Genomic DNA, 17,014 nt, shown 5'->3' with positions numbered 1-17,014 from the left:
TGCCTAAATAACCCAGAAAACCGCCAGAGGATTAGCAGAACGGAGGCGCCGGAGCCAAGTGCAGACGAGAGGCCCACAGAAGAGGGTAGGAAGGGCGGCGAGGCGGTGCGCGCTCCACAGACTGGCGGGAGGGAGCCGGGGCGGAGGGGCGGCTCGCCGGCCAAGCAGAGCCCCCGAGTCTGGCTTGCAAAAAGCGGAGGGGCCTGACGGACTGTGTTCCGACAGCAAGCGCGACTTAGCGTCTGGGAGGTCATAAGTTAACAGCTCTGCTCAGAAAGCGGGAAGGCTGGAGGACAAAGGGAAGGAGAGCTGCTGAGCCCCCAGACGACAGAGCTCAGTTTGGTGGGGAACAAAGGCACTCGCCAGCGCCATCTCCCCCGCCCATCCCCCAGCCAAAATCCCAAAGAGAACCAGTTCCTGCCAGGGAACTTGCTCGCTCCAAGCAAACACCCAACTCTGCGCTTCTGCGGAGCCAAACCTCCGGCAGCGGATCTGACTCCCTCCCGCTGCCACAGGGCCCCTCCTGAAGTGGATCACCTAAGGAGAAGCAAGCTAAGCCTGCCCCTCCTGCCCCTGTGCACCTTGCCTACCCACCCCAGCTAAGACGCCAGATCCCCAGCATCACAAGCCTGGCAGTGTGCAAGTAGCCCAGACAGGCCACCCCACCCCACAGTGAATCCCGCCCCTAGGAGAGGGGAAGAGAAGGCACGCACCAGTCTGACTGTGGCCCCAGCGGTGGGCTGGGGGCAGACATCAGGTCTGACTGCGGCTCCACCCACCAACTCCAGTTATACACCACAGCACAGGGGAAGTGCCCTGCAGGTCCTCCCCACGCCAGGGACTATCCAAAATGACCAAGCGGAAGAATTCCCCTCAGAAGAATCTCCAGGAAATAACAACAGCTAATGAGCTGATCAAAAAGGATTTAAATAATATAACAGAAAGTGAATTTAGAATAATAGTCATAAAATTAATCGCTGGGCTTGAAAACAGTATAGCTGACAGCAGAGAATCTCTTGCTACAGAGATCAAGGGACTAAGGAACAGTCACGAGGAGCTGAAAAACGCTTTAAACGAAATGCATAACAAAATGGAAACCACCACGGCTCGGATTGAAGAGGCAGAGGAGAGAATAGGTGAACTAGAAGATAAAGTTATGGAAAAAGAGGAAGCTGAGAAAAAGAGAGATAAAAAGATCCAGGAGTATGAGGGGAAAATTAGAGAACTAAGTGATACACTAAAAAGAAATAATATACGCATAATTGGTATCCCAGAGGAGGAAGAGAGAGGGAAAGGTGCTGAAGGGGTACTTGAAGAAATTATAGCTGAGAACTTCCCTGAAGTGGGGAAGGAAAAAGGCATTGAAATCCAAGAGGCACAGAGAACTCCCTTCAGACGTAACTTGAATCGATCTTCTGCACGACATATCATAGTGAAACTGGCAAAATACAAGGATAAAGAGAAAATTCTGAAAGCAGCAAGGGGGAAACGTGCCCTCACATATAAAGGGAGACCTATAAGACTCGTGACTGATCTCTCTTTTGAAACTTGGCAGGCCAGAAAGAATTGGCACGAGATTTTCAGTGTGCTAGACAGAAAAAATATGCAGCCGAGAATCCTTTATCCAGCAAGTCTGTCATTTAGAATAGAAGGAGAGATAAAGGTCTTCCCAAACAAACAAAAACTGAAGGAATTTGTCACCACTAAACCAGCCCTACAAGAGATCCTAAGGGGGACCCTGTGAGACAAAGTACCAGACACATCACTACAAGCATAAAACATACAGACATCACAATGACTCTAAACCCATATCTTTCTATAATAACACTGAATGTAAATGGATTAAATGCGCCAACCAAAAGACATAGGGTATCAGAATGGATTAAAAAACAAGACCCATCTATTTGCTGTCTACAAGAGACTCATTTTAGACCTGAGGACACCTTTAGATTGAGAGTGAGGGGATGGAGAACTATTTATCATGCTACTGGAAGCCAAAAGAAAGCTGGAGTAGCCATACTTATATCAGACAAACTAGACTTTAAATTAAAGGCTGTAACAAGAGATGAAGAAGGACATTATATAATAGTGACAGGGTCTATCCATCAGGAAGAGCTAACAATTATAAATGTCTATGCGCCGAATACCGGAGCGCCCAAATATATAAAACAATTACTCATAAACAGAAGCAACCTTATTGAGAAGAATGTGGTCATTGCAGGGGACTTTAACACCCCACTTACAGAAATGGATAGATCATCTAGACACACAGTCAATAAAGAAACAAGGGCCCTGAATGAGACATTGGATCAGATAGACTTGACAGATATATTTAGAACTCTGCATCCCAAAGCAACAGAATATACTTTCTTCTCAAGTGCACATGGAACATTCTCCAAGATAGATCATATACTGGGTCACAAAACAGCCCTTCATAAGTTTACAAGAATTGAAATCATACCATGCATACTTTCAGACCACAATGCTATGAAGCTTGAAATCAACCACAGAAAAACGTCTGGAAAACCTCCAAAAGCATGGAGGTTAAAGAACACCCTACTAACGAATGAGTGGGTCAACCAGGCAATTAGAGAAGAAATTAAAAAATATATGGAAACAAACGAAAATGAAAATACAACAATCCAAACGCTTTGGGATGCAGCGAAGGCAGTCCTGAGAGGAAAATACATTGCAATCCAGGCCTATCTCAAGAAACAAGAAAAATCCCAAATACAATATCTAACAGCACACCTAAAGGAAATAGAAGCAGAACAGCAAAGGCAGCCTAAACCCAGCAGAAGAAGAGAAATAATAAAGATCAGAGCAGAAATAAACAATATAGAATCTAAAAAACCTGTAGAGCAGATAAACGAAACCAAGAGTTGGTTTTTTGAAAAAATAAACAAAATTGACAAACCTCTAGCCAGGCTTCTCAAAAAGAAAAGGGAGATGACCCAAATAGATAAAATCATGAATGAATATGGAATGATTACAACCAATCCCTCAGAGATACAAACAATTATCAGGGAATACTATGAAAAATTATATGCCAACAAATTGGACAACCTGGAAGAAATGGACAAATTCCTAAACACCCACACTCTTCCAAAACTCAATCAGGAGGAAATAGAAAGCTTGAACAGACCCATAACCAGTGAAGAAATTGAATCGGTTATCAAAAATCTCCCAACAAATAAGAGTCCAGGACCAGATGGCTTCCCAGGGGAGTTCTACCAGACGTTTAAAGCAGAGATAATACCTATCCTTCTCAAGCTATTCCAAGAAATAGAAAGGGAAGGAAAACTTCCAGACTCATTCTATGAAGCCAGTATTACTTTGATTCCTAAACCAGACAGAGACCCAGTAAAAAAAGAGAACTACAGGCCAATATCCCTGATGAATATGGATGCCAAAATTCTCAATAAGATACTAGCAAATCGAATTCAACGGCATATAAAAAGAATTATTCACCATGATCAAGTGGGATTCATTCCTGGGATGCAGGGCTGGTTCTACATTCGCAAATCAATCAACGTGATACATCACGTTAACAAAAAAAAAGAGAAAAACCATATGATCCTGTCAATCGATGCAGAAAAGGCCTTTGACAAAATCCAGCACCCTTTCTTAATAAAAACCCTTGAGAAAGTCGGGATAGAAGGAACATACTTAAAGATCATAAAAGCCATTTATGAAAAGCCCACAGCTAACATCATCCTCAACGGGGAAAAACTGAGAGCTTTTTCCCTGAGATCAGGAACACGACAGGGATGCCCACTCTCACCGCTGTTGTTTAACATAGTGCTGGAAGTTCTAGCATCAGCAATCAGACAACAAAAGGAAATCAAAGGCATCACAATTGGCAAAGATGAAGTCAAGCTTTCGCTTTTTGCAGATGACATGATATTATACATGGAAAATCCGATAGACTCCACCAAAAGTCTGCTAGAACTGATACATGAATTCAGCAAAGTTGCAGGATACAAAATCAATGTACAGAAATCAGTTGCATTCTTATACACTAACAATGAAGCAACAGAAAGACAAATAAAGAAACTGATCCCATTCACAATTGCACCAAGACGCATAAAATACCTAGGAATAAATCTAACCAAAGATGTAAAGGATCTGTATGCTGAAAACTATAGAAAGCTTGGGGCGCCTGGGTGGCGCAGTCGGTTAAGCGTCCGACTTCAGCCAGGTCACGATCTCGCGGTCCGTGAGTTCGAGCCCCGCGTCAGGCTCTGGGCTGATGGCTCAGAGCCTGGAGCCTGTTTCCGATTCTGTGTCTCCCTCTCTCTCTGCCCCTCCCCCGTTCATGCTCTGTCTCTCTCTGTCCCAAAAATAAATAAAACGTTGAAAAAAAAAATTAAAAAAAAAAAAACTATAGAAAGCTTATGAAGGTAATTGAAGAAGATTTAAAGAAATGGAAAGACATTCCCTGCTCATGGATTGGAAGAATAAATATTATCAAAATGTCAATACTACCCAAAGCTATCTACACATTCAATGCAATCCCAATCAAAATTGCACCAGCATTCTTCTCGAAACTAGAACAAGCAATCCTAAAATTCATATGGAACCACGAAAGGCCCCGAATAGCCAAAGTAATTTTGAAGAAGAAGACCAAAGCAGGAGGCATCACAGTCCCAGACTTTAGCCTCTACTACAAAGCTGTCATCATCAAGACAGCATGGTATTGGCACAAAAACAGACACATAGACCAATGGAATAGAATAGAAACCCCAGAACTAGACCCACAAACGTATGGCCAACTCATCTTTGACAAAGCAGGAAAGAACATCCAATGGAAAAAAGACAGTCTCTAACAAATGGTGCTGGGAGAACTGGACAGCAACATGCAGAAGGTTGAAACTAGACCACTTTCTCACACCATTCACAAAAATAAACTCAAAATGGATAAAGGACCTGAATGTGAGACAGGAAACCATCAAAACCTTAGAGGAGAAAGCAGGAAAAGACCTCTCTGACCTCAGCCGTAGCAATCTCTTACTCGACACATCCCCAAAGGCAAGGGAATTAAAAGCAAAAGTGAATTACTGGGACCTTATGAAGATAAAAAGCTTCTGCACAGCAAAGGAAACAACCAACAAAACTAAAAGGCAACCAACGGAATGGGAAAAGATATTTGCAAATGACATATCGGACAAAGGGCTAGTATCCAAAATCTATAAAGAGCTCACCAAACTCCACACCCGAAAAGCAAATAACCCAGTGAAGAAATGGGCAGAAAACATGAATAGACACTTCTCTAAAGAAGACATCCGGATGGCCAACAGGCACATGAAAAGATGTTCAGCGTCGCTCCTTATCAGGGAAATACAAATCAAAACCACACTCAGGTATCACCTCACGCCAGTCAGAGTGGCCAAAATGAACAAATCAGGAGACTATAGATGCTGGAGAGGATGTGGAGAAACGGGAACCCTCTTGCACTGTTGGTGGGAATGCAAATTGGTGCAGCCGCTCTGGAAAGCAGTGTGGAGGTTCCTCAGAAAATTAAAAATAGACCTACCCTATGACCCAGCAATAGCACTGCTAGGAATTTACCCAAGGGACACAGGAGTACTGATGCATAGGGGCACTTGTACCCCAATGTTCATAGCAGCACTCTCAACAATAGCCAAATTATGGAAAGAGCCTAAATGTCCATCAACTGATGAATGGATAAAGAAATTGTGGTTTATATACACAATGGAGTACTACGTGGCAATGAGAAAAAATGAAATATGGCCTTTTGTAGCAACGTGGATGGAACTGGAGAGTGTGATGCTAAGTGAAATAAGCCATACAGAGAAAGACAGATACCGTATGGTTTCACTCTTATGTGGATCCTGAGAAACTTAACAGGAACCCATGGGGGAGGGGAAGGAAAAAAAAAAAAAAAGAGGTTAGAGTGGGAGAGAGCCAAAGCATAAGAGACTGTTGAGAACTGAGAACAAACTAAGGGTTGATGGGGGGTGGGAGGGAGGAGAGGGTGGGTGATGGGTATTGAGGAGGGCACCTTTTGGGATGAGCACTGGGTGTTGTATGGAAACCAATTTGACAATAAATTTCATATATAAATAAAAAAAATAAAAATAAAAAAAAGAAAAAAATAAATACTCTGGCTTTATCGCAAAGTTGGTATTTTGCTGTGTATAGTTCAGATTTTTTTATAATAATAAAACACTCTGGAATTATCAAAGCCCTCTATGTATCCACGTCCAGTCTTGTTTTCTCCCACTTACCAAAGGGCGACCACTGTCCTGAACTCGGCATTTGTACTGATTGCTTCAGCACATATTTACCGGGCATCTTCTACGCACCAGGCCCATATCTAGGAACTACAGATACAGTGATGGACAAGACAGTGTCCTCCTGAGCTTACGTTCCAGGGAGGGAGACTGACAAACATAGATACGACAGTGTTGTTTTGCATGCATGCTTTTGGTCTCTTTGTAAATGGCATCATCTATACCGTATCGTCCTTTAATTTGTTTTTTTCACTCAGCATTTATCCACGTTGCTATATCTAGCTCTGACAATTTCTTTTTTCTTAAAGGGGAAGTTGTCTCTTTATTTTATTTATTTATTTTTTATTTTTGAGAGAGAGAGAGAGAGAGAGCATGAGTGGGGGAGGGGGCAGAGAGAGAGAATATCAAGCAGGCTCCATGCTGTTAGTGCAGAAGCTGACTGGGGCTCAAACCCGTGAATCATGAGATCATGACCTGAGCTGAAATCAAGAGTCAGACGCTCAACTGACTGAGCCCCCCCAGAAGCCCCTCTACCTCATTTGTGTTAACTGCTGTAGATTACTCCATCAGCACGCAGTAGGAGTCCTCTACTTGTTTGTTTGTATGTTCTGCTGTTACTGGACATATATATAGGTTGTTTCCAATCTTTTTTTTTTTTTTTAACGTTTATTTACTTTTAAGAGAGAGAGCATGAATGGGGGAGGGTCAGAGAGAGGGAGACACAGAATCTGAAACAGGCTCCAGGCTCTGAGCTGTCAGCACAGAGCCCGACGCGGGGCTCGAACTCACGGACCGCAAGATCACGACCTGAGCCGAAGTCGGACACTTAACCGACTGAGCCACCCAGGCGCTCCATCCAATCTTTTAGTTATGAACAATGCTGACAGAAACCTTTCTCATGTCTCCTTGTGCACATGTGCAGAGTTCCCCAAAGATGTGGGTTCAGACCTGGAATGGTAGGATTCAGAGAATTTGTGCCTCTCCAGGTTTGCTAGAGGTTTCCCGATTGCTCTCCACATACACTATTTTACATGACCCCCAGTGGTAAATACACGACCTGGACATTGTTTTCCCTCCCTAAATTGCATGTGTTTGTGTTTTATGTTTGTCCCTTCCTTAGCACTCTGTTCAGTTAGAATCAATATCTTGATTCTAATTGCAGGTTGGGCCACAGAGTACAGTTTTGAGGACACAGTAACTGCCAGAGGTCATTGTAACTGCCTGACCTACTTTGGCAGCAACTTGTCATTGTGCCCCGGATGGTGAACATTGAAGACACTATCAAGCTGCTCCTTCGTGTGACCAGCAACCCTGCCGGGGTGTCATTGCTAGCCAGCCTTTTAGGATTCTGTATGCTCACCTTTGTGCGGGCTTGGAGGAAGGATCAAACATACATGCAGAAGGTGACAGTCATGACTTTGATTCCAAAAGCTTTGCATAGTGTCTTGAGTAGGTGGAACAAGATGGAAAAACAACAACAACAACAACAACAACAACAACAAACCTTCACCAGAAGAGGCAGGTAGAGTGGTAGGAATTCTCGGTGGCATAGGAATTCGAGTGCGACTTTTTTCTTTTTTTTTTTTTTTTTTTTTAATTTTTTTTTTTTTTCAACGTTTATTTATTTTGGGGACAGAGAGAGACAGAGCATGAACGGGGGAGGGGCAGAGAGAGAGGGAGACACAGAATCGGAAACAGGCTCCAGGCTCTGAGCCATCAACCCAGAGCCTGACGCGGGGCTCGAACTCACGGACCGCGAGATCGTGACCTGGCTGAAGTCGGACGCTTAACCGACTGCGCCACCCAGGCGCCCCGCGACTTTTTTCTTAAATTTCTCTTCACGTTTCCTGTCTCAGGGCTTCGCAATTTAACTCTTTATGTTCTTTTTTTTTTTTTTTTTTTTCTTTAGCAGAGGTTGAACTCTCATATGATTCATTTAAGTTAGGAATAAGCCCGAACATCTAGAGAACTTAAAATCAAATGGAAGTTTATCTCACTTTATACATTGGATGTGAAAGTCAGGTGTAAGTAAAATTAGAATTCCATGTAACTGCAATATAGAAAAAACCTGTATGGAATCTCATTTTGGAACAACAGCAACAACAAATCTTCTGATGACAGCCTCTTGTTAATTTCTGGTCCATGCATTCCTTATTCTTATGTGTTCTTACACTTGGGGATTCTAGAATACACGCCGTCCATTTCTTTCTAGCCATGGGTATAGAGTTGCCAGTTTTAACAAACAAAAATATAGGACACCCGGTTAAATTTGAATTTTATGTAACTCACGCATTTTTAGTACTTCTGTTCCCAAGTAATTCATTGTTTACCTGAAATTCAGGTTTAACTAAGTGTCCTCCATACCGTGTGATCACCCTACCTGGGTGGGCGGGAGGTGGAAGGATTTCTAAGGCCAAGACCTGATCAGCTGATTCTATGAATATTTCATTTCAGAGGCATCAACCCAGGACTTGAGCCCTCATCCCCTGCTTCATCACTTAGGTCTCTTGTTTGTTTATCTTGTACCCGCACGCCACCCTTGATGTTCACCGAGGTGCCAAAGCTGGAGCCGTGCATCCTCCTGCTTCTTAGCTGGAGGAAGCAGTGTCTACACTAGGTGAAGATCCTTCTTGGTTCTGCTGTTCCTACAGGTGAAGGTCACTGTCCTGGCTGATAATGACCCCAGCTCTGTTTCACTACCTCCTGCAGGTCTCCACTGGCTATCGAAGAAGGGCCGCCATGCCAGCTAAGCTTAACGAAATGAATGTTCTTCACTCCTTGCCTTGTGTCTCCTATCGCCCTAGATGTGCCCTGACCCAGTGATGCCCCGGTGTCCAGGAGCACTTAGGAGAGTAGCTCCTAGTTCTACACTGGACATCGGCAGAGTCTGCCATACTTGCCCAACCCCCCAAAGACTTCATCTCAGTACAACTCTATCTTCCCCCTTCTCCTTAGGGATAAACCCCAAGAATCCTCTGAGAGCTTCCTGCATTTTACCTTTTCTTATCATGTTTTAGGTGGTTATCACCCTCTATGGATCAGAGGGGCAGAGGGAGACCCATCACCTTTGTGACCCCGAGAAGGCAGTCTTTCTTTGAGCCAGAGCGTCTGGATATCTTTCTCCTCAGTACTCAGTCCTCTTGAGGGGAACTGCACAGCCTGTGGTTCTGGCATGACGATTCGGGGGCCAGCCCTTCTCGGTAAGTCCCTGCGTCAGGCTGCCTTGGCCTTTCTCCTCCGTGGATCTGCAGCGTTCTGGGCAAGACCAGCATGCCATCACAACAAATGACAATAATGCTTTGGCCAAATTGTAACCAATGACTGTTAGATTTAAATTTCAAAGCTCAGGGTGCCTGGGTGGCTCAGTCAGTTAAGCATCCAACTTTAGCTCAAGTCATGCTCTTACAGTTCATGGGTTCAAGCCCTGCATCAGGCTCTGTGCTGACAGCTCAGAGCCTGGAGCTTTTCTCAGATTCTGTGTCTCACTCTCTCCCCCTCCCCTGCTCGTGCTCTCTCTCTGTCTTTCAAAAATGAATAAACATTAAAAAGAAAATATTAAAAAAAAAATAAATTTCAAAACATTTACAAAGAAGAAACCCTGCAAAGAAATATGGGAAGTTAACAATATAATTTTGTATGGGTGATTAAGTGATGGGTGGTTTTTTTTCTTTTATCTTCATTTAATATTGTCATGATTGTAAAAACAGCAAATAACAACCACTTACTGCCCCAAAGTGTTATAAATTAAAAGTACCTATAAAAGATTAAATGTAATGAATGACTATTCACTACGTATACTTGGGGTAAAAATTAAGAGCTTGAAGGAAAGAATAGAAGAATCATGTTATGGGATGTGCCCAGGGGGCTAGAGAGGGAAAAGGTCAGTGATGAGTGCATGAACCTGATGTGTGCGAGGTCCACATGACCTGTTTTTCTCCAGCAGCAGGCGGAGTGAGAAGAGGTGGGTGGAGAGAGTAATGGTGAAATTAACTAAGGACCAAGATGATTGGTTGTTTGGGGTTTGGGAAAAAGAAGGGAATGAAGTCAAAGGTCTAAGGCCCAGGTGTTCAAATTGTTGCTGAATATTGTCCACCTGAAAAGGGTGTACAGCTTGCCTGTTTGTCAGCAAAATGAGTCTTTCCCTGCTATGCTAACCACTAGGCCAGTAGAGTCTAATAATTTGCTTGCTGTCCCCACTCTGTTCAGGCATCTAACAGAGCAGCTTGTACACTATCATTCCAGTTTGATTATAATGGTGAATAATGTGTAATAAGCGCTTGAAGAAATGCTTAACTTTGCTAGTCATCAAGGAATGCAAAGTAAAGCCACAGTGAGAGCACTAAACATCCACCAGAATAACTAGAATTAAAAAGTCTGACAAAACCAAGTTTGGGTGAAGTTGGAGGCAACTGGGACTCAAAAGCAATGCTGGGAGCACAAAACAGTGCAGCCACGTGGGAGAACAGTTTGGCAAGGCTTGTAAAGTTGAATAGACCTTTACCATCTGACCCAGAAATTGCACTCCCAGGTATTCACCCAAGAGAAATGAAAACATATGTCCATTGCAAAATGTATACACATTCGTTCATAGCAGTTTTACTAATAGCTGTTCAAAACTAGAAACAACACATAAAAAAAATTTTTTAAAAAACTAGAAACAACACAAGTGTCCATCAGGTGAATGAATAAGCAAGTATTAGCATGTTCATTTAATGGAATACTACTCACCAAGAAAAAGAACAATCTACTGATACACACAGTAACATGGATGAATCTCAAAAATGTTATGCCAAGCAAAAGAAGCCAGAACAAAAGAAAACATGCTGTATGATTCTACATATATGAAATTCTAAAACAGGCAAACTAGTGCAAGAGACAGAAAGCAGATCAGCGGCCACCTGGGGCCAGGGGTGAGTCTGAGGGGGGTTGACTGCAAAGGGACACAAGGGGACTTTTGGCAGTGATAACTTGGCAGTGGTGGTACTTACACAAGTGTTCACATTATGAAAAATGTGTTGGACTGGGGGTTCCTAGATGGCTCAGTTAGAAAAGTGTGCAACTCTTGATCTCGGGGTTGCGAGTTTAAGCCTCATCTCGGGTGTGGAGGTTGCTAAAATAAATTAAAGACCTAAAAAACTGTACTGAACTGTACCTTTTATTCATTTTTTTAAGTAGACTTCACAGGCTCAAAACCCTGAGATCAAGACCTAAACTGAGATCAAGAGCTGGGCACTTAGTCACCTGAGCCACCCAGGCATCCCTTGACCTGTATGTTTAAATGGGTGCCTTTTATCATATGTAAATTATACCACAATAAGGTTTTTGTTTTGTTTTGTTTTGTTTTGTTTTTGGTACAGCACCAGGGGGGGAAGGACAGAGGGAGAGGAAGAGAGAGACTCTCAAGCAGGCTCCCTGCCCAGCGCAGAGCCTGACATGGGGCTCAATCTCACAACCTTGAGATTATGATCTGAGCCAAAATCAAGAGTCGGATGCTTAATGAACTGACCCACCCAGGCACCCCCACAATAAATTTTTTTAAGTATGCATGTAGAAAAAATTCTAGAGTTATATATACTAAGTATTACCAATAATTATCTCTGAGTAGTAGGCTTATAAATTTTAAAATTGTTTCTTCATTATATTTTTAGATATTTTCAAAGAAATGTTAAGAGTGTATTTATTTTGGGAGAGAGCGGGGAGGGGCAGTGAGAGCGGGAGAGAGAGAATCCCAAGCAGGCTCTGTCCATGCTTTCATCACAGGGCTTGATGGGGGCTCGAACTCACAAACCATGAGATCACGATCTGAGCCAAAGTCGGACACTCAACCAACTGAGCCACCCAGGCGCCCCTGCATTCTGGTTTTGATACATGAATTCTCTTAGAGGTTGCAAAGGAAGAAATTGGATCAGCTTTTGTTTCTTTGTCTAGTTCTTGCCTCACAATGAAAAGAATCCATTTACTGATAGTGCAAGATTACTTCTTGTTACAACAACTGGTTCATGCCCACCTCCCTACCATGCTTATCTTCATTTTACTATAGGTATGGAAACCGGGTAATTGCCAGTGACGTGGCAGGTAAAAGGAAATGGCACTTCCTGTCCAACTGTTGGCTGGCCATGGACCTTGGAGAGAGTGAGCATGACCGGGTCTTCAAACCAGTCTCAAAGAAAGAACTCTTTTCCTTTAGGTATTGGTGGAGAAATGGTGGTGTTCCACAAGTCTCTGAGGCTCTGTTCATTTTTCTTCATCCTCCGTTGCTCAGACTGGATAATTCCAATTGACCCATCTTCGGGTTTCTGCTTTTTTCTGCCTGCTCAGATCTGCTGTAGAGCCTTTCATTTCACTTAATGTATTTTTCAACTGCAAACTTTCTGTTTGGTTCTTTTAAAAAAATAATTTTTAGGGATGCGTGGGTGGCTCAGTTGGTTGAGTGTCCAACTTCAGCTCGGGTCATGATCTCATAGCTCATGAGTTCGAGCCCCACGTGGGGCTCTCTGCTGACAGTGCAGAGCCAGCTTGGGATCCTGTCTCCCTTTCTCTGCCCCTCCCCCATTTGCAGTCTGTCTCTCAGAAAAAAACATTTTAAAAATAATAATAATTTCTGTGTGTTTATTGATATTTTCTATTTGGGAAAACACCATTCTCATTTACTTTCCTTTAGTTCTTTAGACATAGTTTCCTTTAATTCTTTGAACACATTTAAAATAGCTGATTTAAAGGCTTTTTCTAGTGTATCCAGTGTCTTGGCTTTCTCAGGAACAGTGTATTGATTACTCTGTGTGTGTGTGCCTGTGTGTGTGCACACACACAGGCACACACACACACACAAGCCATACTTGGTTGTTTTTTAGTGTCTTGTGATCTTTTGTTGAAAACTGGACATTTTATTATTTTTTTTTTCAACGTTTATTTATTTTTGGGACAGAGAGAGACAGAGCATGAACGGGGGAGGGGCAGAGAGAGAGGGAGACACAGAATCTGAAGCAGGCTCCAGGCTCCGAGCCATCAGCCCAGAGCCCGACGCGGGGCTCGAACTCACGGACCGCGAGATCGTGACCTGGCTGAAGTCGGTCGCTTAACCGACTGCGCCACCCAGGCGCCCCTGGACATTTTATTATTTAAAAATTCTTTTTTTAATCTTTATTTATTTTTGAGAAAAAGAGACAGAGTGTGAGTGGGGGAGAAACAGAGAGAGAGGGAGACACAGAATCCAAAGCAGGCTCCAGACTCCGAGCTGTGAGCACAAAGCCCAACACGGGGCTCGAACCCACCAACCACGAGATCATGACCTGAGCTGAAGTCAGACGCTCAACCGACTGAGCCACCCAGGCACCCCAAAAACTGGACATTTTAAATAATAGAATGTGGCAACTCTGGAAATCAGATATTCTTCCCTTTCCCTGGGATTTGTTGTTCTCTAACACAAATTTGTTGTTGTTGTCTGTTTCATGACTTCTCTGAATGAATTCTGTATCCTTTGTCATGGCGTGCAGCTGAAGTGTCTGCCCAGTTAGTCTGGAGGTCAGCTAAAGTTTGGATAGAGATTCCCTAAACACCTGGAGCCAGTAAGTCTCCCGGTCTTTGCCAAGGGGATTTGTGTGCATGTTGTGTCATACCCTCAGCCCTCAGCAAGGCACCGGCCAGCTCTGCCTTGGTCTTCACTTCCTGCTTGCTGAGAGCCTCAATATCATGCAGGGGTGAGGGCTCAGGACGTTCTCTGGCATCTCCTGAGCCCACACACAGCCCTGGATTCCCAGCAGTTATGTCAGAGCTTTCAAAATTCCTGCAGACTTCTTGTTTCCCAGTTTCTTTTCAGTTTTTTGGTTAGCCTGTTGTTCACCCACCATGGCAGGCAGCTATGAAGGTAAACAGTTGCCTCTGAGTATATTTTTAAAATTTTTGTTAATGTGTATTTATTTTTGAGAGAGAGACACACACAGAACATGAACAGGAGAGGAGCAGAGAGAGGAGACACAGAATCCAAAGCAGGCTTCAGGCCCTGAGCTGTCAGCACAGAGCCCAACACAAGGCTCGAACTCAGGAACCGTGAGATCGTGACCTGAGCTGAAGTTGCCACTTAACCCACTGAGCCACCCACGTGCCCCGCCTCTGAGAATTTTTCACAGTGCCCTCAGGGGAAAAGCTTTTCGAAGCTAGTGAATACCCAGTCAGGTCAAGTAAGGACAGCCTTGCAAGTGGGGTTTTCCTGGGAACTACCAGACAGCTCAGATCATCACAGTTCTCTGGGAAGGAGACCTTAAAGGAGCTCCAGTCCTGTTCTGCCTTCTTTTTAGTGGCCCCTGGCTTTCTCTGTGATTAAAGGCTGTCAGGTCACCGTAGAGCTAGAGAAAGGGAGATGGGAACAGGGCAAGTGACAATGCCACAGAGATAACTGCTTTTACCGATACTCATTCATTTTTCGTTTTTCTTTTTTTAGTTTTGTTTTTTATTTTTTAAAACTTACATCTGAATTAACATATTGTGAAACGATGATTTCAGGAGTAGATTCCTTAGTGCCCCTTACCCATTTAGCCCATCCCCCCTCCCACAACCCCTCCAGCAACCCTCAGTTTGTTTTCCATATTTATGAGTCTCTTCTGTTTTGTCCCCCTCCCTGTTTTTATATTATTTTTGTTTCCTTCCCCTTATGTCCATCTGTTTTGTCTCTTAAAGCCCTCATATGAGTGAAGTCGTATGATTTTTGTCTTTCTCTGACTAATTTCACTTAGCATAATACCCTCCAGTTCCATCCACGTAGTTGCAAATGGCAAGATTTCATTTTTTTCAATTGCCGAGTAATACTCCATTGTGTGTATATATACCACATCTTCTTTATCCATTCATCCATTGATGGACATTTGGGCTCTTTCCATACTTTGGCTGTTGTGGATAGTGCTGCTATAAACATGGGGGTGCATGTGTCCCTTCGAAACAGCACACCTATATCACGTGGATAAATGCCTAGTAGTACAATTGCTGGGTCATAGGGTAGTTCTATTTTTAGTTTTTTGAGGAACGTCCATACTGTTTTCCAGAGTGGCTTACCAGCTTGCATTCCCACCAACAGTGCAAAAGAGATCCTCTTTCTCTGCATCCTCGCCAACATCTGTGGTTGCCTGAGTTGTTAATGTTCGCCATTCTGACAGCCATTTTAATGACTATATGTTTCAGTTATAAGATTTCTAACTAATTTTATTTCTGTTTCTCAGAATTTTTTATTCTTTTTAAGTGAATGCTATGCCTTGATTCGTCTCTTTGAGCAACCTGAAATACTTATTTTGAAGTCTTTGTCAGACTGTCCCATAAAATTAATTTCTTCAGGACTGAATTATTGATTGTTTTGGTTGCCTTTCTCTGCATTTGATTTCTTCCTGAGTTTAGGAATTTGGGATCATAAGTTTATTTGGGGGGGGGGTATTGTTAAATTTCTTTCTCTCTCCCTCATCCCTGACTAGTAGTCTTGTTGCTGTTTCCATGTAACTCTTCACATGGCTAGTCTAGAATTAGGCCTTATTATATTACAGTATTTTGGATCTCCTATTCCTCAGTAGAATTGACAAAGCTAGGGCTCTTGCAGATTTTGTCTGGAACGAGTGGATTTCTTGGCTCAATTCCTGGTTATGGGGCTGTCCTTTTTCCGCCCACCTCCTTACCCATAAATTGGCAGTTTATTGTTCTGTAGTCTCCCTTCATGAGCTCCAGCCTGAACCTGGGCTCCAAGCAGTGAAGTTGGCTTTACTCTCCCTACCCCACCCTATGAAATACTTTCATTTCCAATTACCTTGGAAGAACCAAACTCCTGCCTACATACTGCTTTCTTCTGGAGCCCAGAAATCTTCCCTGCTCATCTCCATGTTTTTTTTCATTCCATTTCTCCTCCTCATAGATGTTTATCTTGTTTTGAAACCCAGCCAATATTTTTGGCTCTTCCTTTTTTTCTTTTAAATGTTTGTTTATTTATGTTGAGAGTGTGTGCATGCATGCAGAGAGAGGGAAAGGGAGAATCTCAGGCAGGCTCCACACTGTCAGTGAAGAGCCTGATGTGGGGCTGAATCCCACCACTGTGGGATCATGACCTGAGCTGAAATCAAGAGTCAGTCACGTAACCAACTGAGCTAACCAGGCGTGCCTTTGGTTATTTCTTTTTTTTTTTTTTTTTTTTAGTTTTTTTTTTTAACATTTATTTATTTTTGAGACAGATAGAGACAGAGCATGAGCAGGGGAGGGTCAGAGAGAGAGGGAGACACAGAATCCAAAACAGGCTCCAGGCTCTGAGCTGTCAGCCCAGAGCCCGATGCGGGGCTCGAACTCACAGACCGTGAGATCATGACCTGAGCCAAAGTTGGACGCCCAACCGACTGAGCCACCCAGGCGCCCCTGGTTATTTCTTTTTATGCCTTATTTATAGTTCGTCCACATTTGGAGAAGAGAAGGGGCTCAAATTATAAATTTACCAAACTATGTTGAGTGGAAGCCCAATGCAAACTTGTGAAGAGTAAAAGATTTATCAAAACTCTTAGACAGCTAAAAGAACCGTTGTTTTTTTTTTTTTAAACAAGTTTATTTATTTTAAAGAGACAGAAAGCACAAGTTGGGGAGAGGCATAGACAGAGGGCAAGAGAGAGAATCCCAAACAGGCTCCTCACTGTCAGTGCAGAGCCCAATGCAGGGTTCGAACCCATAAACCATGAGATCATGACCTGAGCCAAAGTCAGACACTTAACACACTGAGCCACCCAGGCACCCCGCTCAGCACT

General features: G+C 43.3%; 1 protein-coding gene across 1 annotated transcript in view; it reads left to right on the top strand.

The window, feature by feature from the left end:
• The window catches only part of PKD1L3 (polycystin 1 like 3, transient receptor potential channel interacting), a 93,713-nt gene that overhangs the window by 33,906 nt on the left and 42,793 nt on the right, over positions 1 to 17,014 (top strand). The window contains 8 exon segments of the mRNA XM_086690887.1: positions 7,420 to 7,467; positions 7,470 to 7,500; positions 7,503 to 7,660; positions 8,909 to 8,943; positions 8,945 to 9,023; positions 9,275 to 9,349; positions 9,351 to 9,457; positions 12,298 to 12,444. Coding sequence (XP_086547013.1) covers positions 7,420 to 7,467; positions 7,470 to 7,500; positions 7,503 to 7,660; positions 8,909 to 8,943; positions 8,945 to 9,023; positions 9,275 to 9,349; positions 9,351 to 9,457; positions 12,298 to 12,444 — 680 coding nt within the window.

Source organism: Puma concolor, chromosome E2, assembly GCF_028749965.1.
Source record: "Puma concolor isolate L17-30 chromosome E2, mPumCon1.1.hap2, whole genome shotgun sequence".
Taxonomy (NCBI): Eukaryota; Metazoa; Chordata; class Mammalia; order Carnivora; family Felidae; genus Puma; species Puma concolor.
Note: the sequence above shows the minus strand (reverse complement) of the source record. Positions and strands in the feature narration are given on the sequence as shown.